The sequence below is a fragment of the Chelonia mydas genome, chromosome 8 (assembly GCF_015237465.2).
Source record: "Chelonia mydas isolate rCheMyd1 chromosome 8, rCheMyd1.pri.v2, whole genome shotgun sequence".
Taxonomy (NCBI): Eukaryota; Metazoa; Chordata; order Testudines; family Cheloniidae; genus Chelonia; species Chelonia mydas.
In genome coordinates, this window is record NC_057854.1 from 83,268,285 (window position 1) to 83,293,948 (window position 25,664).

General features: G+C 43.7%; 1 protein-coding gene and 1 long non-coding RNA gene across 11 annotated transcripts in view; both read left to right on the forward strand.

Moving 5' to 3' along the window:
- Nucleotides 1–7,165, forward strand: part of SLC44A5 (solute carrier family 44 member 5) — a 179,283-nt gene extending 172,118 nt beyond the window's left edge. For 7 of the 10 annotated variants that reach the window (XM_037907465.2, XM_027824998.3, XM_037907468.2 and 4 more), the window contains exon 22: nucleotides 1,800–7,165. In XM_037907465.2, the coding sequence (XP_037763393.1) occupies nucleotides 1,800–1,912 (113 nt within the window). In that variant the 3' untranslated portion in view covers nucleotides 1,913–7,165. The remainder of the gene's footprint in view (nucleotides 1–1,799) is intronic. The other 3 variants (XM_037907467.2, XM_043521595.1, XM_043521593.1) reach the window with 1 other exon arrangement.
- A 6,028-nt stretch (nucleotides 7,166–13,193) lies between these two features.
- On the forward strand, nucleotides 13,194–25,076 carry LOC119566967. Its single transcript, XR_005226584.2, has 4 exons — nucleotides 13,194–13,293; nucleotides 16,493–16,647; nucleotides 20,315–20,377; nucleotides 23,979–25,076. It is a non-coding gene; the product is annotated as an uncharacterized LOC119566967 (long non-coding RNA).
- Nucleotides 25,077–25,664: the final 588 nt, after the last annotated feature.

A 25,664-nucleotide genomic window follows, 5' to 3' on the forward strand; every position in this document is an offset into this window, starting at 1 on the left:
TTGGTCTCAGTTTAGACCCTAATTATAAGAACAAGGTGTGCTCGCTAAAGGGAACTCATTCCTTTTGCCAGACTTAATAAAATTTAAAACATAAAGATTGGATTCTACTATAATGGGAGCAGTCCTGGCAGGTCAGAGCAGGAGTATATTGCACTGGTCAACATTGCATCTGGCTGCATTATTTGACCCTGCTAACTAGTCTAATAGTCTCTATGGCCAAGGATTCCTAAGTGCATATTGTGGCAGTGGGACCTTGAGGCGGGTAAGCATGACTAAGGGCTTAATCTCCTCCCCCACCTCCATTTGGGTAAATTCTCTAACTCCTCTGAAATCTAGCCCCATTGTTAGAAGCAAAGTAGTGAATTGGACCCCAAGCTCAGCCCTTGCTGCCTGGAGCCTCTGTTCCCTTGGAACAGGCCAGAACACCAGTGACACAGGAGTTGGAGCACACTGGCATGCGGGGCGTGACACAGAATAAAGTAAATCAAAACCATTTCCTTACCTCCTCCTACCACCTTTAATAACCATCTGTATTTATTTATTGCAATGGGCCTGTTTCTCCTTTCACAGCAGTGTAAATCAGGAGTAATCCACTGATGTGAGAGAAGAATCAGAGGGGAGGAGTTTAGAGGCTCACAAGAATCAATCAGTTTCCTTCTCCATTTGATCACAAGACTTAAATGCACTAGCAGTTTGTCTTGGAGCAGGGAATTAGGTGTCAGGAGACATGCGTTTTTTTTATTTTGAGCTGTGCCACTGACTCATTGTGTGACATTTAGCCTGAATCCTGCAAAATGATCTACGCAAGCAGCCCCATGCAGATCACAAGGCTCAAGGTCTCATTTTCCCTATCAGTAAATGTTCCTCTCTCTTTGCAAACTGCTTTGGGATCCTTGCATGAAAAGGTCCTTGTACACACGCAAAATATTACAGTTTATTGGTGCAATTGAGGCATAGCAAATCATTTCAGTCTTGAGCATTCTTTAGAAGAATACAAATCATTCATTCTTTTATAATCTGAGGTATAATATTAATAATCATCAGTAACTCATGTCACAGCTCTGAAGATATCTCCTAGTTTTCACCAGTTCATTCACTGTTTGACTGCCTCTTTTAGGGGAGAGGGAAGGTAGAAGCGAAATGCATTAAAATTAATGGGAAAAGTAATATTTTCTTGTAGGTTTCTTTCCTCGTGTGGTAAAACTCTTGAGTCTCCATGCCATTATTCAAAACTTACATTCCACTCTGCTTCCCATGTCATGTACAGCTGTATGTTATGGGAGCAGAACATTGTGCACTCATGGGGTCAGATTTTCAAAAGAGCTCTGCTTCCTTTTAGGGACAGATTTTCGAAAATGCTCAAAACCCAGCAGTTTCCTGTATGACACTTTTGGCCAGATTTTCAAAAACTAAACACCCACAATACCAGGCTCTTCTGGCCCTAGTTGTGTGTGCTGAGCCCTTCTGAAAATTCCAGTGCAATTTTTAAACAAAAGAACTGGAAGAATTAAAAGGATTGATGTGCATAACTTTAGAATGTCAGTGTAGCCCTCCACTGATGTTTGTCTGTTTTGATGTAAAACCTCCTCTGATTTGGAAAAAAGTGGAACTTAGTGCTTTTCCAGTGTCCACCAGCAACTTAACAGTGCAGCTAAATTGTCGGGTATCAGATTTTCTAATGTTGATTTTTCTGCTTTTCCCCTTGTTCAATTCTTTACCCTTTTATGTTTGTTTGTTCATTTTTTGTTTAATTGCACTGCTGCTTGCTGCTTTGGCTGCTTTTGCTGATGCAAATTCAGGTGAAGATTTGGAAAGAAATGATGGATCCACAGCAAAACCGTACTACATGTCAGCTAGCCTGCACCGAATTCTGGGAAAGAAGGAACTAAGCCCTAAGAAGGCAATGGGATAACTTTAAAAAATTGCTGAAAATCAAAACAATGTCACTTTTAAGTGGAATGTTTATAAACTAGGCAAAAGTTAAAACTGTAAATGATGCTTCTGGTTGATGGGTGATTCTTTTTCTTTTTGCTTGTATCTAAAATCAATTAGCAATTTGGTAACATCTAACTAGATAGGGAAATGCTTAAACTAAGAGCTGTGAAACAAGGCCACAATTTAGTTTATAGAGTGCCTATGAAAAAGGAAAATGTAAATTTGAAGCATTTTTTATCCATAGCTAATGGTGTTTTAATAACTTTTGTAACACAGCTTGCTGTTTCAAATGACAGCTGTTTTGATAACATTTCTTTTTTATAAGTGTATCTTTGTAAACGATATTCAGGCAATTTTTGAAAGCACTACACTATAACCTAATCAGCCATAAAAATAGATCAAGAGACTCCAGCGAACCAGCAGATGGTACTAAATTTGTAAATATGGTGCTATGGTTGTATTTTTACTGTATAAGCTGGTTGACAGCTTTTTAAACTGTGATTATATATGTACTAATAGTTCCCTACATAGATCTTTAGATCACCTCCATTACAAATTGTATATGTTAATAAATGAGAGAGGGTATCACCCAGGTTCAGTCTCAAAGAAGGTAGCCAGAGTAGACTACAGCTAAAACTTCTTTTTTGTGAAATCTCTTATAAAAAAAACTCCTTTTAGAACAGAATTTGGGTTAAACATTAACCTCCATTGAAGGAGCGTTCCACTGTACTTGAAGAACATAGTTTGTGGGAACCACAAACTTTCTATTTCCATCTGGTGCAAGATGAAAAATGTATAGCTCTCAGCTGATGTGAATGGGAGATGCCCTTGTATTAGTATCCCCTGTGCCTAATGGGTTCTATGATTTTATTCTACATGATGCTGAGGTTGAGCTCCACCTGAAGTATGGAAAGGAAAAACTGAAATGTAGCCATTTTCCTTGGAGGCAGGTCTTCATGGCCCTCTAGAAGCGCCAAGGAATTCTTATTTCCTGTGTCCATCCTAGATGGGCTTCCTCCCTCCTTCCACGGGCTGAATGCATTGTCTCTGTGGGACTCTCAGCTCCTGTTAGCCCATGGAGTAAGTGGCCAGGGTTAGAAATAAAATCTGAGTCTCTCACCTGGTAAAGCAGAGCACTAACCATTTAGACCAAGGAGTCAGGCCCATAATGTTTGGTGTATGTTTAAATCATTAAAATTGCATGGTTATAAATGCAAAGGCTAGTAGTAGCTTTATACTATTGGTGTAATACATGTTAGTATTACACTAAGGGCTTGTCTACATGGTGCCAGCAAAGTGCACTAGAGGGGTGTGATTTGTAAAGCGTTTTAATGTGTTGCACCCTAACTGCCCTGTGTAGACCCTGATGTACTCTAAAAGGACTATGTTAAGGGAAACTTTACCTTTTAGAGCACGCCAGCAGGGTCTACACAGGGCAGTTAGAGTGTACCACGTTAGAGGGTTTTATAAACCACACCCATCTGGTGCTGTGTAGGCAAGCCCTAAAACCCCAATTCTGCAAGCCTTCAGTGCATGGAACTACCACTGAAGTCAATGATAGTTCCACTTGTGCAGGGCTCACAGGAACAGCCCTATGTTTCATCTGAGGATTATGAAGAGTAATACAAAGAATACATGATTACTGTAAGTAGGAGGAATGGGTTACCTTTCAAGGTGATGTTACTTTTCTGAATTGGGCTAAAAATACTTTAACCTATTTAAATACTAATGTAGAATAATTGTTCTAAAGTTTAAGGGGGCCCAATGGGCCAGCGTCCCACGAGGATCCAAAGCCAGTGAGGCTACATTCTAGCCTTCATGGGCTATAGAATTTTGAATTAAGCATTCCATGGCAGTCCACTTAACAAGAGTAGAAGCGGCAACATCATCCAGCTTTGTTGATATTACAGAAATTGAGCTCTCCTGGAGCTCAATGAGAACCTCAGCATCAGAACACGGGCAGGTTCCTTTCCATTGGCTGAAGGTTCAGTAACATGGGAAAGAATTTTTAAGAGCCCATACTTTGCTTTGTGGAGGACAGCTCCATTCCCAAGGTCAACCAAGAAACAAGGGTTGGTATAATACAACAGAGATTAATCCTGCACTTGAGTGAATGGGAGGGGAGTAGGAAGTTCCCATGATGCCTAAGTAATTTTGTTTATTAATACTGGCCATAGGTTGAATCAGTTTACTGTAGGTGAGTTATTCCACCCATATGTTTGGAGTAACTCCTGGAAAATGGAAGGATCTTGATCACATGGCCTATGCTTTCAAAAGTGACTAGCGGTTTTAGGGCCTTGATTTTTGAGTGTCCATCTTGAGACACTTTAAAGGAGCCTGGCTTTCAGAAAGTGGTGAACACCTACCCTTTGAAAACCAGGCTCTTTTACAAGGCTTCTCCAATTGGGTATTGAAAAACTCAGAAGCAAAAATGCAAGTCTCTTTTGAAAATTTAGGCTAGAATGAACTGTTTGGGCTGTGTGCAGTCATTCCATCACCTAAAAGTCTGCTGATCTGCTATTGTGGATCAGGCCCCAATGAAATATAGAATGGTACTGTAATTAGTTCATTAATTTGCACCTAGAAAGACTGAGCAGAGACATCTATAGTTCTGCAGTGGATTGAAGAGTTTTACTGGATGCTCTACTGAAAAAGCATATTTCTGTGTACAATGTGCTTTTTGCCATATGAATGTAACCATAGAGTTTAATATGACATAATAGAAATAGTAGTAACAGTCCTATGATTAGAAGTTTTTTTAATAAACCTATGCATTTGCTAGAAGAATTTCTAAAAGTTTTAAACTGAATTGATTGTTTATATACCATAGATATATATATAAAGTTCCTCCATTCATTACTATTTTGTGAGAATTAATTTAGACTATAAATGAACAATGTTTCTGAGAAGAGCATTTAAAAGCCATTTTTTAAAATGAAACAATTAAGAGAACTGTGAAAATGCAAAGCAATATCGCTTAAATTCTGCAGTCAGTCAATCAGCTGAAATACTTTTAAAAATTATTTAAAATTAAAATTGGTAAAAGAGAACTGAATATTTTGGAATAATGTAGGCAGAAATTAATACAAATATTAATTTGCAAATTAAATCATACTTTTATTTTTTAAGAATGGTTAAGCCTGATTATTATAATGATTCCTAACTAATCCTTTGGGCCAAATTCTGCCAATTTACAACCTACACAATCCCAGTGAATTTGGCTCTTTATTCTGTTGTTTGCTTTAACATGAAGATAAAACTTAATTACTGTGTACTTCCTCACTTTAGGGAAGTGGAATATTGGGCTAAGTATGGTATATTAAGATGGTTTATTATATAGGTTTTGATCCTACACCACTGAAGTCAGTGGCAAAATTCCCATTGATTTCAAAGGGTAGAGACAGGCCCATATAGTGACAAAAGGTTGATTATTATTCCAACTGTTTACAGTATAAGAAATGCCAAAACGTCAAGTATTGAAATAAACCTAGAAAGCTAAGAGAGCCGTTGTACATTAAGAGTTCAGCAGGTGGTGCTATTACTTTTCTTATTGTACTGCTTTGATCATTTAACTTGTGCCATTCTTCCTCCTAGTGGAAGATTTAGAAAGACATGATGGCTCTGCAGAAAGACCCTATTATATGAATAAATCTCTGTTGAAGATTTTGAACAAGCAGAATGTAGAAACCAAGAGACATTAGAAAATACCCAATGTTGTAACCACCCAATCGTGTTTGATTTAGTCCTGGTTTGATGCATTGTCTTCCCAACACAGATTAATTGTTGGCTTTTATTTGCATGTTTTATACCAAAGCTTCTATGAAAAGCCATCAGAATTGGTAAGGAAACTGTTTAAAAAACATAAAACCCAAGATGGGAACATTTTTATACTGGAATTTGTTTCTTTTTCAAGTTGTATTTAGCTTTTAATTCTAGTGGCTTGGATGTTTTGAAGATGTTGAATATTCTTTTAAATATAAGCATTTAAAATATGAAATGTTTTCCTGTTGAATATTCTGGTATAGGACAGTAAAAAGATTTCAGAAATCATCATATTAAGCTTATTCTAAAAAGAGGGTCTTTAAATATCCTTCTAAAAATAAATGATCATAAAAACTATTAGACTTAACAGATTGTCTCTGTATTGTAGTATAGAACTTCGGTCTTTAAACTATTGCCACTCACCCAGTCTGTAAAACTGTGTCTTCTATGACAAAAGTGCCTTACTGGCTATTATTATTACCCAGCTTATATTTTAAAGTTTACACACATAATTTAAACCACAAAATAGAATTGCTAGATAGGAAAAACAAGACTCTTTCAGCTTAGTTGAAATGAAGTGGTATAAAATCAACTGCATTTTAAATACATTTGACATTTTTTGCTAAATACTGCAGCATGCACAATTTCCCTATTACTGTTGTCAGATCATGAGTATTTTATGCTCCAAAAAAGAAAGTAAAAGAGAGTGGTTTTGTTACAAAAAGAAAATCATGTAAGGCTGTTTGGTTTGCTTTAGTAAACTTTTCTAAATCTAATTTAGGGGATGCTGAACTCTAACTGGAGCCCTATTTTGTCTTCAGCTTCAGAGATAGCCCATTGTATTTAGATAATTGAGGGTAGAATTGGGTCCTTGGTATTTAAAACAGAATGAAAAGGGAAGTTAGTAGATATCTGCTATACCAATGTTATTTATGTATTTTTATGTTCCCAAATGTAAAGTAGATGCTTCATTTTAAGACTGCTTATTTACTATTCTGGAAGTGTTTTATAAATGACCCTTAATTTTGTAACTTTTGATACAGATTATTGGAGTATAACTGCTTCATGTTTAAGATTACTAGCACTATTAATATAAAAACTGATTGTCTGTTACTATATGTTACAGAAGAGTCCACAAGCATTTATCTCAAGTACATGTAAAATCACAAAAAGGCAATTTAAAGGATGAGAAATGAGAGAGAAGTAACTGTCATTTTCACTTATCACATTTTTCATTTTAATGTGACTTTTAGAGATTGTATCATTTTCCTGCCAAAACCAAACTAATGTGAGCACATGACAGTCTGAGCTCTAAAACCTGTTTGCTTCTGCTGTGCAGAAATATTGGGAATGTATTGTTTAAATATCTTTGATAACTAAAATGTTTAATATTTAATGAAATTTGTTGTTACTTATTGTTTTACAGCTCTTGGGATTTGTTCTAATAAAGATTTAGATATAAAAAAAGGATGTCTTTGTGCTGTTGCTTTTATTTTGGTGTGTGGCTTTTTAGGTAAATACCTTCATGAAAACTCACTGTAAAAATATTTTAGTTAGATTTATACCACACCATCTCATGCCCGGGGCTCCACTGACATCTTAATACATCTCCTTAAATAAACAGACTCCAGCAATTACCTGCAGATAGCACAGCGCTGGCAGCAACATGATTATAATAAACCTCACCAACAAAATCACTCCCAGAATGACGCATCACTGCAATGTGGCGATTAGGAGTATTCAGCTCTTGGCTCAATCCAAGAGCTCTCCTTAATTTGATTTATTTTTATGTGTTTTAGCACATTATTTTTCAAGCCTCTTAGTACCTTGGAGAACTTAAAAAAAAATTTTAAGGCTCAATATCCATAACATGAACGCTACTGGGCTGACACTAAAGTAAATGAGTCGTGAACTGAAAACCCAGAGGTGACAGGGAGATTTAGTATTATTATTTATATTGCACTAGTGACTAGAGCTCTCAATCAAAGATCGGGGCACACTGCAAACACATAACAGAAAGATAGATCATGCCCAGAAGACCTTACAATCTAAGTAAACAGCTTAATGTCCTTACTTCAATTAGATCCCCCTTAGCATGAAGGGGACAGGAAATTCTGGTTAATATGGATGGACAAGTTTCCCTTTATTAAAGTGGCAAAATTTCTCTCTCTCTCTCCTGTCTGGTGAGTGACAATCAGAGACTCACAACACAAATGCTTAAAACACAATATGGGCTGCAGATGTTATAAGTGTGATTAATGCTTGCAGCAACTCCAAAGCATTCAATAAAGGGCTAAACATTCTTATAATCCTAATACTTATTTTAACAATACTAACACACAGGTGAGCCAGACTGGTTCCAGCAATGTATTTGTCAGTGTTCAGTTGAGACATGGGCATCTTGGCATGAGCTGGCACCTGGTTAGCCAGCATCACACATTACTTCGCATGAGATTGACTTCAAGCCTGACCTCCTTAGTCAAAAAAAAATCTCCCATTGACTTCAAGGATAAAATAATATTTGGTTTTGTTTAAAAAAGAGTAACATGCAGTAACTCTCCAACTGCAACGTATCTGTCTGGCCAGGTATTTGTATATAGCCCCCTCCTGAGGCACCCCGTCTCCTTACTCTGCCCTTCTCAGATACTTAGTGACCCACCTTAGGCAGGGCCGGTGCAACCCACTAGGCGAACTAGGCGGTCGCCTAGGGCGCCAAATGTTTCGGGGGGGCCAAAAAGTGGCGCCACTGCCTTTGCAGGGCTGCTGTCCCCCTCGCCACACTGGCTCCTCCATGGCTGGGGCTCGCCACTACCGCAAGTGGGATGCTCTGGCTCTCCGGTGCCTCCAGAAGGCGGCTCCAAGCTGCCGAGCTGCTGCAGCGGCCCAAGCCCGGCAAAGCCAGTGAGTGGACTTGGGGTGGGGGCCGCCAGGGTGGAGTGGGAGGGGCTTGCGGGGGGGCTGTGCACCCTCCAGGGGAGTTCAGGGGGCGGGGAGGGGGGAACCTGGTCTGGGGAGCAGCCCCTGGACACAGCCAGCCTCTGGGGTCTATAAAGGCTTGTTGAGATTTGCCCCTCAGTGAACCAACGTGCTGGGGCGGGGGGGGCAAGGTGGAAGTTTCACCTAGGGCGCAAAATATCCTTGCACCGGCCCTGACCTTAGGCCCAGTGGCCCCTGGGAGCTATCCCAGCAGTGCCTCCAAATGCAGCCTGCTCCTGCAGTGCCCCGATTGCCAAGGATGGCAGAGTTGGAGCTCAATGAGAAGGGGTGGTGTCCCTTGCTGGGATGCTGACAGCTAGTCCTTCCCCAGGCTTCCAGTGCAGGGGAGGCCTAGAATGTGCTGCTGGCAGGCAGGCACCTCTGCAGATCAAGGGAGACAACACAAAATGGAGTCTCAGATATTCTGCGGCAGAGAACAAATGAGAAGCTGCATCCCCTCCAGCTGCTCTAACCCAGATTCCTGCTGCCAGCTCTCTCCACCCCATTGAGCTCTCTCAGGCTCAGCTCACATGTCTGAGCCCTGCGCAGGCTCTCCTAGTTGCCCAGGCATGCCAATCAGGCTCTGGCCTGGTAATGCCTCCTCCCAAACACAGTGTCTGTCCTGGCACAGCTCACACTTCTCACAGGCTCTCCAGGGCCTGTGGTTGGCTCCTGGTCCCCTAATAGTCTGTGTGTGACCCTCAAGCACAGATATGGGAGGCAGTTCAGGTTGCCAAGTTTCTGATTTTTGACCGGAAAGTCCAGTTCCCTGAGTAACCATCCACACTTCTGTTCTGCCACCGGGAGGGCAGGAAGAGCAGCTGCTGCTGGAACTGGAGGAGCTCTCAGGAACTGCCCGGCTCCGGCAGAGAGCGGTCTCAGTGGCCGGCGCTTGGGAGGAGCGATCCTGAAGCTCTCAGCATTTGAGGAACTGGGATGGTGGCCGGACTCACTACAGGGGCCCCCTCCTCAACCTCCTTTGTGCCCTGCCCCTGGGGTGTCGTCCCCTCCCCACCTCAGTCACCCTCAATCTCCAGAGCAAGGCTCTCCCTCCCCGGTCCTGCCCCAGTCACCCCTCCACCCCTAGAGCCCTGCTCAGCTGGTGGCGGGAGGGGAGAGGTGGAGAAAGCAGTGAGCAGCCGGGGGCCTTGAGGGAAGAGGTGGAGCAGGGGCGGGGCCTTGAGGGAAGAGGTGGAGCAGGGATTGAGGAAGGTTCCGGAGCTCAGTGTCCAGTTTTCACAAGTTAGAATGTTGGCCACTCTAAAGGCAGTTTGTTTCAGTTCCAGTCTCTGCCTCTGTGGGACCTGCTTCTCTGAAGTCCCCAAACTGGCCAGGGGGCTAAAAACAGTCAGGGTGCAATCTAAAAAGACATATAGGTACCTAAACTTCAGAGTTAGGTGCTTAAGGCCTTGTGACAGCGCCGCTGCCATCTACAAAACTCCCACTTGGCTGCCCGCTAACCCTGTAGGTCCCCTAAACTCACTTGGTGCCTCACTTTCTGTTGTCAAAGTTCCTGAGGCTCCTACATTTCAGAGTCTGGGGCATGCACGCTGCTGCCCAATTCTAGATGTCAGGATGCCTACGTCCGACCTAACCCTAGAACAATTTGTGAACTGGCGTAGGTTTGCCAACAGTCCCTTATTACAAGGGACGTCCCTCATAGGTGCTGAAACTCGGGGTGCTGCTGAACTCCCAGCTTGAAGTGGCTTCCACCATATTCAGGGTTTACAGTTTGGTTCAATGGCTCTCAGCATCCCAACTATACAAATTGTTCCAGCATCCCCAACGTCCCTTCTTTTTCCAACTCTGTACAACAAGATTAGGAGTTAATGAGTGCTGCAAAAAGCAGCAAGAAATACCCCTAGCGAATGAGGTGAGTACTGCTTAGTATTAATTATTAATAATAATAATTAATAATATCACTAGGCGGAGTGAGCCTGGAGTGCTAAGAAATCAGTCCCTTATTTTTGAAATACAGTGTTGGCAACCCAAGGTGGAAGATAACTGTTTGGCCACCGATGTCACGTGCAGGGCCTGATCTGCAGACAGCATCTGCACACACCTACGAGAGCAGGCCCCATTCAAAACCTAGCTTCCAGAAGAGCCGGTGGTACTGCTGCCTAACTTATGGTCCAATAGTTGGAGCCTTTGCCTGGGATGTGTAAACCCCGGGTCAACTCCCCTCTCTCTGCCAGAGGGGCCAAATGGCTTTGAGTAGGGGGTCTCCCACTTCTCAGGACAAGGCTCTAACCATTGAGCTCTGGGATAGTCTGATATCCCTCAGTCTCTCTGGTTGAAGCTGTTCCGTGTGGCATAATTAATGGCACAGGGGAAAAGGACAGTCATTGGTAGAGTCCTGCATGGATACACAAATGTGTATCCGCATCCAATCCGCAAGCCACAAAAATCTGCAGATATCTGCATCCGCAGACGCAGATATCCGTGAGTTTGTAGGGCTCTACATTGGGGGCTGGCCTGAGGCTCCAAGGCATGTCCCCCACAGGAGCCCAGTTGGGGAGAGCCACGAGGGCAACTGTGGGGAGCCCGCACAGCGTCACAGACCCTCCACCTGCCCTCGACCGGGTGGGGAGCTTGGGGAGGGGACATGACTGGGGGCTGCTCTTAGCCCCTCCGCATCATGGGCAGGTGGAGGGTCTGCTGCAGCTCCCCATGGCTCCCGGGTTGGGCTCCACACTGGCCTGGCTGGGGGGAGGGGGGAGACCTGTGGATCTGCCTGGGGGCTGCTCGGGCCCCCCACCCAGGGCAGGTGGAGGGTTTGCTACAGCTCCCCACAGCTGCCTGCCCAGTTCTTACTGGCTCCAGGCCAGCATGGAGCCCAACCAGGGAGCTGTGGGGAGCCGCGACAGACCCTCCACCCGCCTGTGCAGGAGGTGTGTGCGGGGGTAAGGGCAACCCCCAGCCCAGTGTCCCTGCTCCCCAGACTCCCTCCCAGGGCAGGTGGAGGAGCCATGCTGTGGTTCCTCACAGCTGCCCACCTGGCTCTTACCGTCAGAGCCCAGCAAGGATACAAAATTTGTATCCGCATCTGTGTTGCTATCTGCAGAAATGGTCCGTGGATATAAAGCAGATACCAGCAGATTTGCAGGGCTCTAGTCATTGGGCCAGAGAGAGATGGACTCTGGCATCCAGTATGTTCAGAGAAGTCAAACAGGTGCTTCATTTTATGAAGCATTTACTGTTTAAAATACACTTTCTCCAGCGTTCTAGCCCCGTCAGTGCCCTGAGTAGAGTGCAGCGAGACGCGCTGGTGTCCTCCTCCCATTGAAAGTCTAGTGCAGTGCCAAGGGCTGCACACAGTGCTGAGCTGGAGCCGGTTCGCACCGGTTCGCTGGAACGCGAGGGACAACCAATTCTAAAATGGCTTCTAAATTTAACAACCGGTCAAAAGTGGCGCCTTAGGCACCGACTCCGTGGGTGCTCCGGGGCTGGAGCACCCACGGGGAAAATTTGGTGGGTGCAGAGCACCCACCAGCAGCTTCCTGCCCCACCCCCAGCCCCAGCTCACTTCCGCTCTGCCTCCGCCTCCTCCCCTGGATGCACCGCCCCCCTCTGCTTCTCCGCCACCCCTTCCCCCGGTTTCCCGCGAATCAGCTGTTCGCGCGGGAAGCCTGGGAGGGCTGAGAAGCAAGCGGTGATTTTGCGCTCAAGCCCAGGGAGGCGGAGGTGGAGCGGAGCTGGGGGGGCGGGCACGAGGAGGACCACCCACCGCAGCAGGTAACCCGGGGGGCGCGCAGGGGAACCGCTGCTGCCCGCTTCTCAGCCCTCCTAGGCTTCCCATGCGAACAGCTGATTTGTGGGAAGCAAGGGGGTGTCGAAGAAGCAGAGCGGGGCGGCGCGTTCAGGGGAGGAGGCAGAGGCGGAGCGGAGGTGAGCTGGGGCCGGGCGGGGAGCTGCCGGTGGCGGCTCTGCACCCACCAAATTCTCCCCATGGGTGCTCCAGCCCCGGAGCACCCATGGAGTTGGTGCCTAAGGCACCACTTTTGATGTGAGCAGTGGGGGAGCGGCCGCTCCCCCTGCTCCCCCCCTAGCTACGCTACCCCATCCCTAGGAGCCAGAGGGACCTGCCAGATGCTTCCTGGGAGCCGCCCCAGGTAAGCACCGTTGAGTCTCCCCACCTCGCCCCCCCCAGCAGGTCCCTCTGGGTCTTAGGGGCAGGGTGAGGTGGGCATGCACTACGGTGGCCCAAGAGACCCTCCTGCCTGGTTCTGGGGGCAGGCAGGGGGCAGGGGAAGGGGGTGGATGGGGCAAAGGTCCCAGGAGGGGGAGCATCAAGGAATGCGGGGGGTTGGATGGGGCAGGAGTCCCAGGGGCGGGGGCGGGGCAGGAGTCCTGGGGGTGGGGGTGGGCCACGACCCCCTTGTAGGGTGAGGAGGGAACCAGTTGTTAAGGTATTGGCAGCTCATCACTGGCTGCACATACTCAAAGACTGTCTTTTTAGTCCTCGGGACTAGGGCACTTAAAAGTCTCAGTCTCAGAACAGCCTCAGTCTGGAGCTTCTCCCCCACCTCAGGAGCAGCACCAGGGGGCTCAGCAGGGGAATGCAGAGGCAGAGGGAGTGAAGCAGAGGCTGACTAATGTGGGATTTCAAAGAGGCAGCAGGTAGGGGCCTCTCACAAAGGATAAAAGGGCGAGCTGGGGCCTGGGGGGCCTGTGTCTTGGTGAAGTAGCATGTGGCAGGGTAAAGGGAAAGTAAGGGGTGCCTGTGACTTGGTGAGGGGAGGTGAAAGGGGGAGCAAGTGCAGGGCATAGGTAGGGTGTGGGGTTTCTGGCTCATTTTCAGGAGAAGGGGAACAATTGCAGCAAGAAAGCTATTGTGCAAAGGGCAAGAGCCCCAAATCCTTCAGGTGGATTATTGTATTTGGGAGAAGTGATTGTGTGTGGGGAGGAGTACAGAGCAATGGTACCTAATTGCCAGCCCCAGCTCCACCACCCACTTTGGGCACCAGCCCCTGCTGCTAATTACAGCAGAAACAAATACTAAAGACAGCTGGTAGATCTGTGGTAGCTCACCACTTCGGATGTTCTGCCCATTAAAGCAACACTTCAGACAGATTTCCTTCCAAAGTGCAAGCCTGGAGCCTGATCCTGCACACACTTACTGCCAGGTGGTGTGTTTACCACGATGAGTAGTTCCCATGACTCTTGGTGGTAAGCACCAGGTCTGGTAGTGAGTGTTTGCAGGATTAGGCCCTTGAACAGCAATGGTGGCCATGTATGTGCTGTTACTTTTACAGATGGTACCTCAGGAAATTGCTCTTTAACCAGGATCAGCAATATCGCAAACTATCTAGTTCTTAAGCTGAGACCATGTTTTATAAATCAGTGTCTCTTGTCTTGAGATATAAAAGAATTAAACCATTATTGCGATCCCAGAAAACTCAGTGTTGTAACTTTTTTAAAAAATGGAAACTGCTGATGTGCTTTGTAGTTAATCACAAAGATGTGAAGTTTGGAATCTGATCTTTTGGTCACTCTGTTTGTGAGTGTTATAATACAATATGGCCAAAAGGCAATAAATAACCTCTCACCTGTACACATGGTGAAAAGTATTGGAACTGGCATAAGAAGCATCTAAAAAACAGCTTCTTACACTCCTAATAATCTACTAGAAACATCTTCTTTGGCATCTTTAATGGATAGTAATATTTTCTCTGGTCTTGATGTACAAGTCCTTAGTGGATAGCAGTACTATCCCATCTCAGAACTATCCCTTATCGCAGCAGGTACTGATTAGCATTACCTTGGGTGACCATCTCAGCTAGGAGGCAAAGGACTAAATAGGCAAGGAGACTAAAATCACCATTTTACCTGCTCCAAGACTGGGCTGAGGCACATTGACGTTGTAGGGGGAGGATGCTGGCAATACGACTGCCTGGGCCTTGTTTGTCTTCTGGCCAAACAGAGGAATCCAGGGCCAGATCTCCAGCTGGTGTAAAAAGACACCTCACCACCAAAGGCAATGAGCTTTGCCCTTTATACCAGCTGGGCCTCAATCTTTGGCACTGTGCATAGAACAACTAAGTACAATTTTAGAGCGGGGAAAAATAAATATGATTTCCTCTCTTCTGGCTTTTACAGGCTTTCCTCTGGAGTTGTATGTCTCCAAGTTTTGTACAGTTTAAGTGCTAGAGATGAGAGTAGAACTCTGCCACGTGAGCAACATTATTACTCATGTACTGCCTGCTATGAAAGCATGTGCTTCCCAGCAGGGAAGGAGAAACAGGGTAGGCATAATTCAAAAGGGATGGGCTGTGTGTCAAACTGGATTTTAGCAGAGGCAATGTAGCAAAGCACACTGGCATTTCTTTAGAGGAGGTAGTGGCTCATTGCAGATGCAGGAGCAAAGAGAAGAGCAGGCAGTTCAGAGTCAAGGATAACACCAAAGATCTGGACAGTGAAGGCACCAGGGAGGTCTTAATATCAAAAATTGAGTTTTGGTTCAGGAAGCTCCTGGTTTTGAGATGTGGCTAGGTTGAAGTGCAGCAAGCCAGGCCTTGGCTAGGCTATGCCAACTGTGGGGAGAGGAAGAGGCAAACCGACACAGTGGAGATAACCTTCAATTTTAAAGAAAGAGAATAATAATAGAATTTTATAAAAGAAAAGCCAGAAATTTGGCAGGAACAATAATATATGAATAATAATACAATATAAATAACACAAGTAGCATCAAATACTTGCTTAGGAAAATAATAAACTGTAATTTACGATCACAATAAAAGAAGTTTTTGGCACTCTGCTGTATCACTTCACCCCAAGAGGGAATCAGTTCCTCTTCTCCCTGGCTGCAAAGTCCAGCTTCAGCCTAGTTGTCCCACCTTCACCTCTCTCCAGCTGATGATGCTCCTTTGCTTCAATGCTACGATGACCAGATCTTCTCCCAACAGGTTAATCTGTGAGCAACAGCTTTTCACCCAGTTCCCTGAGCACCCAAACTATACTCCTTCTGTCAGTGTCCCAAAGGTCAACCCCACTGGTTATGCGCTCTGTGGCCAGGTTCCTTGTGCACTGCCCTTTGAGGTCTAGCTTCCTTTGGCTTACCCCATCTTATCACCTCCTTCCTCTCTGACTGCTTTCCCACTGCCTCCTTGGGATGGAGGCTGATCCCCCGCCCAAGGTCGAGCTGCCCTCTCATTGGCTGTCTCTCTCCAGGACATCGTTCTATGCTGCTGCATCACAGTTGCAGGCCCTAACACCACCCCTCTTGGTAGAAACTGCAGCAGGAGCTAGTGCCAGGGCAAGAGTTACTACAGAAACCAGGAGTTTATTCAGTGAGAAGAATCACTAATGGCTGAAAGACACGGAGCTGAGCATCCCTGCAATCTGGTATGGGTTAGGCTGGAGAAGCAGTGACCACAGAGATTTTTAGTTTTCTTGTAAATGGGATTTCGAAATAGGCAGTAAAAGATGTCCGCAAGAAACATTTTATCGGAAAAAGAGTGAGTATGTTCTGGTACGATTTGATTATTTTATAACAGATCAAAAATGCAGTGTTACTCTGCCCTCATTTGTGTGCCACACAGAGGCTCTTAATTCACATTTACACCATCTCTCATTTTAAGAGACCGTTTCAACTTGAAAGGCACACCTCCATCTGAAAATGTTCTTATCTATTCCAGGCAACTCCTAAGTTATTTTAACTGAAAGAAAGTAGAGCATTTTTTTTTAAAAAAATTGCTTACATTGTGCATAGTCAGCAACATTATTGTGTTGTTGGTCAGTTGCCTGTATGATGACATCATCACTGCCATGTGCTTCTCTGAGGGAGTCAAGTGTCTGTTGTTTCTTATCTTTCCAACAGGGTGTTTACCAGTAACAGAAGCAGGCAAACTGAAACTGAAGAGGCAGCAGGCAGCCATGCATGCAGAGAGGAAAGGGAGAGGGGCAGGCAGGCAGGTGTCAGTCTGTTGGTGATGCTCTTGGGTCTGCACTAACAATCCTTTTAAACAGAAAAAGGTGAGCTGGAAACCCTTATGAAACTCTTCTTAAATGGAACCTACCCAGAAAAGAGTGTTCTTTGAAATCGGTGAGTTTAGAAGCACAAACAAGTTGCCAGTGTCCCTTTAACCACAGAATCATAGAAGTAGAAGCACAAGCCCAGAAAAGGATCCATGAATGCTACAAACAAGGAGAGAAAGGACTGAGGCCTAAATTCCCCCACATGCTAGTGGGAGCTTAGGACAAAGAAAACTCTGCTCTGGAGCCAGCTAGGGCTTCCCTGGCTATGCTGCCCCCAGTACTTCCTCTTAAGGCAGTTTCCCACTACTCTTTAGGGCAAGTGGAGACATGACTTAGATCCTTAACATGCCCACATCCCATGTGGAGACCTAGGAGGGCAGCAAGGACTTGCTGTAGAGGTTTCTGCCCCTTCCTCTTTCCAGTGGAACAGAGGAGATCTGTACGAGAGGATCCCTGGGATTACTCAGGCTATGTCTACACTACAGTTTACGTCGGCATAATTTATGTCACTCAGGGCGGTGAATAAACCACTCCACTGAGCGACATAAGTTACACCGACATAAGCACCAGGATGGACAGTGCTATGTCGGCCGGAGAGTTCCTCCTGCTGACATAGCTGCCACTGCTCATGTGGGCTGGAGTAGTTAAGATGGCGGGAGAGCTCTCCCCCGTGGGCTTAGAGCGGCTGCATTAGAGAGTTTACAGCAGCCCAGCTGCATTGGTGCAGTTGCGCTGCTGTAAACTCTCTAGTGTAACCATAGCTCTAGCCCCAAGGATTCCTGGCCTATGAAGCTGAGGAACGGAATGGTGACCCCATGACACCTGGCAGAGATGAAAGATGCTGTCATTAAGCTTTCAAGAGTCTAGGAAAAGGAACCATGGCTTCTCTTGCATCACATTGTGAAAGCATCATCTGGTTATGAATTTGGTCAGGGACCCCATCTTTGTTTGCTCTGTTAAAGCACCTGGGAGACTTTTGAGCATAATCATTAATTAATAATACAGCACCATGTATGCTTAAGCACAATATTATCCATCATCTGTGAATTCAACTGATGGATAGCCCTATGTAATCAATTATCTTGGATTCAGAATCTGAAAGAGTGCCTTTGTAATATATAAGCTATCATTAGGGGATTTCAGCAAGAACAAGACCTTGTCCCCCATATGTACAGAGTTATTTTTAATTAAATTTGGCTTTTTTTAAAACTACATCAGCATCTTTTTGTCTGTCAGAACTGGCTGTGGCTATTGGTTGTTTTGTCCTGCTTCAGAAAACTTCAAATTTACTGCAGATCTGCCTTCTTCCTTCCTTTTAAAGCATGCTCGTAAACAGACTTTCAGCCTGATGAGTTTTATGTATCACATAGTTTTCTTAACATTCATATTACATTTAAATCTATCATTGGCTGCAGGCCATAGAAACTTTAATCCATGTCCAGATGACTTTTAAAGCCTAGTCTCATTCTCTCTAGATTACTGATCTTCTGAGCTGCAGGCTTTCCCTGGTGATTGTATTTCTGCAGCAAAGTTAGTTGCTGCTAAGTGCATATTGCCCAGGGGAAGCATCACTCCCTATCATCTTCTGCTGGGATCAAGGTTCAGTAATTTGTGACACCACTTTATGGGGTGCAGCATATGCCCTGCCACATTGCTAGCCAGTTCTCCTTGCTAGCACATGGCAGGGCCAGAGATATGGCTTGTCTTACTCCTCACTGACTCACTCCTACAGAGGAGGATCTGCACACTGTCTCTGTGCTCCCCAAGCCCCAGAGCTGTGATCTGGCTAGCCCTAGTGCAGGCTGCAGAAGGAGCGGGAAAGTCCTTACTGACTTGCATAGCAATGTTAAGGCATGGCCCTGTGTGGGCCTTAGTAAAGCCTTTTGCTTGGCTCCATTTTCATTTGCTGGTTGCAGAGGTGGACTCTCTGGTCAGAGAAATAAATTGACTAAAAGCCTCTGATACCCTTATTCCCACAAGCAATCCTCTTACAATGGGAATACTTGCGGAATAAGCATGGCAGAAATTGGTCCTAAATTTGGGATCAAAACACATCTGTACTGTACTGCATCTGCCTTTGTCTTGCTCTGATCTTTCCCAGGTACTACCCAAGCTTTCTTTGCCCTGTTACTTTACAGATGCACATTACTGTAGGGTTATTTCCCTCCCAGAAATCTACGCATCTGCAGATGGCTTGGGGAGGGAAAGGAAGAGATTGTTTTATACAGCACTGTATAATGCAGTTTCTGGTTGCCATCATTTTCTACACATCTGCCCAAGTCAATTTCCTGTCTTGGATCAATTTTCATTTCATGAACTCCCAAATTCTCATTTCTGCTGGTTTGGCTGGGCTTTGCTGGTGATCTCTTTCAATTTTGCTGCCTGAATGAGCCCAAGTTTTTACCATTTGGAAAAGAATCTAAGTAGTCTCAGGGAAAGGTCTGATGTATAATTTGCTCCAAATGATAACCTCAAAAGTCTCTCTCCCTCCTGTTTTTTGTTTGTTGTTTTTATTTGTTTGTTTGTTTATACTTTATACAGCTACAATTCCTTAAGACAATTTTTGAGTAAGCATTTCAATAGTTCGTGAAGAATTTTTACTATTAAGCCCACAGGTGTTCTGTGTTGTGAAATCTCTTATGGCACTCAAAACATTTTAACCATTATAATGCAATATTAATATTGAATGGTTCTTTTGGCATTTGAGTTTACAGAAGTAGATGTCCATTCTGAAAGCTTTAATACTATTGTCTCCAATTGCATGTGTCAGTTAGTCTTTCCGAAAGTAATGACAAGCTATAATGATAAGAAATTTATAACTTCACACATATAAACAGAGATTAATTTCATAGACTGTATTTTCGAGCATTTCAATGTATTACAAAGATATCTGGACAAACTCCTCCTAGACAATTTGAAGATCATACTATGTAGTTTAAAAGGTAATTTTCCCCATAGATTTACCGTCGAGTTTCAGAGTTTAGTACTGCTGCATTATTTTACATTTTATAATACTTCTAAGCCTGAAAGATCCAAATTCACTTTACAAACTATAATTAATAATAAAACATTAAAACAGTATACTATATCACTGTACATACCATATTAATATAAAAATATATGTCCTTGAAGTCATATCATGGGCATTTTAATAAAAATCAGTATTTCCACTAACAAAGATCTAAAGAAAAGAAACAGATGTACTAATCAAGTGCACTGTCAATAGAAAAACTGGAAAACTGACAAATGTAAAACCTGATGTTTTATGGACACAGATTTTTTTTTTATTCTGCACTAGATATGAGCACATAATTTATAATGAAGAAAAAAACTGCTCTTGGCCCCTCATGAGTCTTTCTCAAAGGCCTTGTCTTGCAATGTCTTGCAAACACTCAGCTTCTATAGAAGAGATGAGGACACCAAAGGCCTCACAGGATTAAACTCTGTTTTAGGATCTGGCGATTCATAAAAGTGCAGCATTCATTAGAGAGGGATTGTAAACAATTTCCCATATGGTCCTGAGAGGTATTAATGGGATAAAATGATATGTTATAAGCTAGTAATTGATTAAAGTTTTGATACAAAATGGTACTATAAAATGGATTAAAGCTCCAGTGATTGCAGTGATGACAGCTACATCTACCTTGTCATCTTCTTTCACCAGTAACAGAAAGGGGGACAGAGGAGAAAGAAAAGTACTTCCAAAGAGGACACCTCACAGCCTCTGGTGAGTGTACCCCATACGTATTTTGGAGTCACTCAAATTTTACATTGTATTTCTGTGTTATGAATTTAATGTGTGTGTTCCATTGCATATGGAAGAATTGTTTTCCCCCTTCCCTTCCCGTATAATTGTTAAATAACAAGATTTGTTTTGGTTTTGAACTCTGAAGAAACAGGGCTAACTTGTTGACTCACACACAGCAAGTGTAAAAATAGTTTTGGAAGGTTCTATCCACCCTAAAAGGTTTAACTGAAACATGTGCAGCAGAGAAAGCAGTAGTATTTATTTATAACTAGTCAATTGCTCTTTGCCACACTACCTTTAAAGTTCCTGTTTCCATATTGCTAGCATTTCCACTGATTGCTTCTGAATGTACAGAATGCATGGCTGTTAGCGGCTCTTATGCTCAGCAAACTAAATCTTGCATGCTGTTTGAATTACATTTCTAATGATATTTTCAAGTTAATAGTTTTCTTGGCTGACCTACTAACTTGTTTTAAAACTCAAAACAGTTTCTCGTGCAGTTTTAATATAACAACTTTCTTAAAAGCAATGGCTTAATTTAAACCAGGAAAAAAAATCATCACTTCTGTTACATGCTGGCATATTGTTACTTGTTCTAAGCTGATCGTACTTTGGTAACAGGGTTTGTCTGGATGAGGGTAGGAGCGCTTTCCCAAGGGGACAACTTGGGAAATAATGTTAGTGTGGTTTGTGATGGCAGCTGTTTATCATTGTTTGGGGGTGGGGGCTAGTTCCTGTTGAGATGTTGTGGGAGGGCTTTAAAAAAACAAACTTAGATCACAATGTCCAAAACAGTTATAGCTGACATATGGTAATATATATACCGAACAGGGAGAAACTGTTAGAGCGGGGTGGGGAAAAGTCAGAGGGGGCGTTGTATTAAGTGAGGAATATGCAGTTTTCATGCAGAAGAGGAATTTAAGTCAGCCTAATAGGGAGGCGGTGCAGATCAGTGGATAGGGCACAAGATGGAGTCAACAGTTCTGGGTTCTTTCCCAGCTCTGTTGCTGACTTGCTCTGTGATTGTTTTGGGGGCAGGTCATGTAACCTCTCTGGTTTCTTAGTTTCTCCACCTGTAAAATGCAGTGTCGCCACTTCTGGCAACTTTCTGGTAAGTCTTGCAATATTTGAAGTTTTTTTTTAAGGCCCCAGCTGTTGGAATCGAGAGACTGCACAAGAATCTCAACTTTCATTTTAAAAAAACCCGTATTCTAGCCCTCATGGTTGCAGAGAGAAGCTTAAACATAAGCAAATGCACCCTACAGATTCAGAAACCAGAAGGCAAATAAAAAGAATGCAAAATTCATTTTATAAATCTCATGATTCTTAAGCCAATTCTGTGATTTTCATGACCTGTGTGGGGTCAGCGATACAAAAAATGGGGATGCTCCTTTGTAAAGTTCTTTGAGTTACAGAAGTATGGCACTGTGTTAGTGCTAAGTATTGTTATTAATACAGTGCCATCAATGTGCAGGGTGCTTTACAATACCAAAGCAACATTGAGAGAGAGAACTAAGTCACTGTCCCTTGTGAAGCTTGCAGCCTAAGAGCCTGATACTGATTAATTCAGTGGGAGCAGGATTGATATCTAAGGGCACAAATACATACTGTATGGATTGCCAAATAGGGAACAACAGAGTTGTGTATAACCATGACACAAAAAGGCCCCACCCCCAATGAAAGTTAAATGTTCCCCATTCACTAATGCTGACAGATGTCTGCTCCATACACAGCTTTTGCAATGGTATAACTGTTGGTTAGGGGTATGATTTTTTTCCAATAAAGTTATACTGGTTCAATCCCTAATTTGCACACAATTATACTGGTATAAACATGCCTTATACTGGTGTATAGCTGATTCCCCTTCCCATATGAGTATAAACATATTTTATACTGGTATAATTGTTGTACCACTTGAACTATACTAATATAGTTAAAGCATTACGTTTTTTGTGCGTAGACAGGCCCTCAGTCAAATGTTCATCTTAGAATACAGTGGGGATTCCCCCATGGAGTGGGTCAATGGATAAAGTGAAAGCTCGGGCTCAGAAGCCTATTTCCCCATAACAGAAATGTGTTGTACTCACCAAAACATTTTGCATATCCCCCTTAATACAAAACGGACAGGCATGGAACATATAGTATCTAAACACCAGTACCAAAAAAAAGGGTTCATGGCTCCAGTTCAAATTCCTGAACCACTTCGATAGTTCGACAATGCAGCGAGGTCCTGTCCTGTAACTTGACTGTATGGAAATAGCACTGTGGATCACCAGGGTCTATTTTTGTTTTTTATTGTTTCTGTATCAGATTTGTTCAGGTTTAGGCCTCTTCAGTCTAAGTGGTGTTTCACTCTATCAGAAGTCCCTCTAGGCAGTTTCTGCTGTAATAAAGTTTGTTACATTTGAAAAAAAAAAGTTAAAGAGTTCTTAAGTTTTGATGACAATCCATTCATGCATCCAGCCCTTGGTGACTGTGATCCAGAACTCTGCTTGTCCGCCATAGGGCCCTTTGCTTGCACTTTTTCTCATGTTCCACGCTTCAGCTATAGTACCTTTTCATTAGAACTGGATGGTTCTTTCCTGATGCCTGTACAAGTTAGAATTTGGAAGAGAGGACGATGATTTAAACTTAACCCAGATAACACTGAGCTGATGCTGGTTGGATGGATAAGTTTCTGGAAAGCGGGGCAAGAACGGTGCCTTCCCCTTTATTGCAGGTGTGTCTTTCCTGTGTAAATCAGGTTCACAGTTTAGGGATATTGCTGGATCTGTGCTTCAGAGGCTGGAAGTGACTTTAATATTAATAGTTTCTGCATTTATTACAATCTTTTCTGTCAGATGTGGATCTTATAGGGTCATCTACACCTTTGAGATCCAGACTGAATTACTGTAACATGAATCCCATAGAACTGCACCTGAAGTCTTCATGATACAGAAAACACTGGCTCAAAGTGTTAGCAGGGTTGGCCATAGGGCACACATTACTTAAATGCTCTAAAGTATATACTAGCTCCCTATCTGCTTCCAATGGCAATTTAAACCTTGATCACTTTTTTAATCTGCAAAGTCTGCATGATTTAGGGTCTAGCTGCATGTTTTTCTTCTGTGCACCGTTCCCATGATTAAGGTAAGCAGCCGTGCTCTTGCTAACAGGGCCTGGCTTTAAACATCTGATGGCTTGTAACAGGGTTTTCTTACACTTACAGCAATGTCTGAGTATGAAATCTGATTTACCAACTTCCAGAGCCCAGAGTTTAATCTTCAGGGCCTAATGCAAAGCCTCACTGTTCACTCAAGCTTCTGGCTGAAATGGATTAGCTGTGATGGATGTTTTGGAGCTAGGATTTCTGAAATAATAAGTTGAGATGTTTATCCTTGGATCTGATTTAATGTCAGAAGATAGCTGTAAGTGTAAGGCATATTCTCAATGCATCCAGTTATAAGCAGTGCACTGTGTGAGCACAGTACAAGCTGGAGGTTTCTGGGTAAAAGTAATTGAAGGTTTTTATTTAAATGTTTTTTTTTAAATTAAATCTTTTTTCTTTCTTCCACCTGAGTCCTTTTCTTCCTGGTTTCAGACCCTTGCTGTAGGAACAAGCTCCACTTGGGGAAGGAAATGAAGCCAGCAGTTCAGAAGAAGGGTTCCTCCCAGTGTCTCTCGTCTGCTGACTCCTCTGGGAGAGGATCCATGCCCAGGGCTGAGGTCCAGGAGCTGTCCTACAGTGTCTAGGAGAAGGGGCAGAAAGTAGCTGATGGGACTTGTGGACTACTCCTTTGATGTTTGAGGCATGGAAAGTGGAGTAATAGCATAGGAGCGGTACCGAATGGGAACAGGATTCTACCAAAGGAGTGTGCTAACAGGGAGAGAAGTCTACATAGGCTGTTGCTGTCTTACATTAGTGCCATTGAATCATAGAAATGTTTGGAAGGGACTGCGTTAGGTCATCTAGTCCAGTCTCCTGCACTGAGGCAAGACCAAGTATACATAGACATAGACCATCCCTGACAAGGGTTTGTCCAACCTGTTCCTAAAAACCTCCAGTGACAAGGACTCCACATCCTCCGTTGGCAACCAAGTCCAGTTCTTAACTATCATTAGTTATTTTTCTTAATATTGAATGTAAATCTTCTTTGGTGAAGATTAAGCCGATTACTGCTCATTCTACCTGCACTGGACCTGGGGAAGGGAAGCAGCACTTCTCTTGCCAGTACTTTCATTGCCCAGAAGCTGCCTCTGGCCTTGATACTTCCTCGTCTTCCAGTCTTTAAAGAGGACTCTGGTCCTGTCAAGCTCCCAACTGCTGAACGTGGGCTGTAGTAGCAACTGTGGTTTGCAACCACCCACTCCCTCTACAACATGTGTTTTGTGACCAATAGCCCATACATGCCCTTGGGCTGCCTACCACCCCTTAACACTACTGCAGTGGGCTGGCTGGGAGCCAAGATTAATGATGAGCAAGGAGCTGCCAAGTCCCTCATTGTAGCCTCTCCCTGGCTTCTCATAGACTGATTCCTTTGCATGTGTTGGACAGAGAGGAATGGGAGAGGAGCAGGGTTTCACCCTAGGGGAATGAGGATTTTTTAAAAAATGTATATATAGCACTCATAAGGGAATGTCAGGCTTAGATTGACCTGTGCTCTGTCCCTTTAATGATTGGTAGTCCACAGAGGGTGTCAAAGAGGACAGTTATGGGGAATAGGGTGTGGTAATAGCAGGAAAAAGTAATGTATGCTGGGAGGGATTCAGAAGCAGAGGGCCTTGTGCAAGCTGTATGTGTTTGTTCTGGGATTCTAAGTTGAATAAAACCCCACTTTTAAACTAGCCCTGGTCTGGGAGTGTGACATTCAGCAAGCCAGCCAGTGGAGGCTGAATTGAAGTGATCTGACCTCTAAGACTAACCTGGTTGGTACAGCTTATTCCTGAAAAAGCTGCCAGAAGGTGTTGCAAACAGAAAAGTGATTTTGAAAATAAAAAGTTTTCTCTAGACGCATAAGGGAAAAGATAATTGTTTGCAAGCACTATGGCTGGTAGAGAGTTAGAGGTCCTTCATATGGAAGTAGGAGGACACCTCTAACAGGTAAAGGATGAGTATTTAAGAGAAAACTCCAAGCATTTCTGGGCCAGGATACAGTACAATTTCTGCTAAAAGAAGTTTTACTTTAGTTAAGTGGTTTGTTATATATTTAAATAGTGAAGAGCAGGAATTGTCTAGCTTGCTGGAGTTAAAAGATAAATTTGAACAGCCAAAAGGACAAGGAACAGG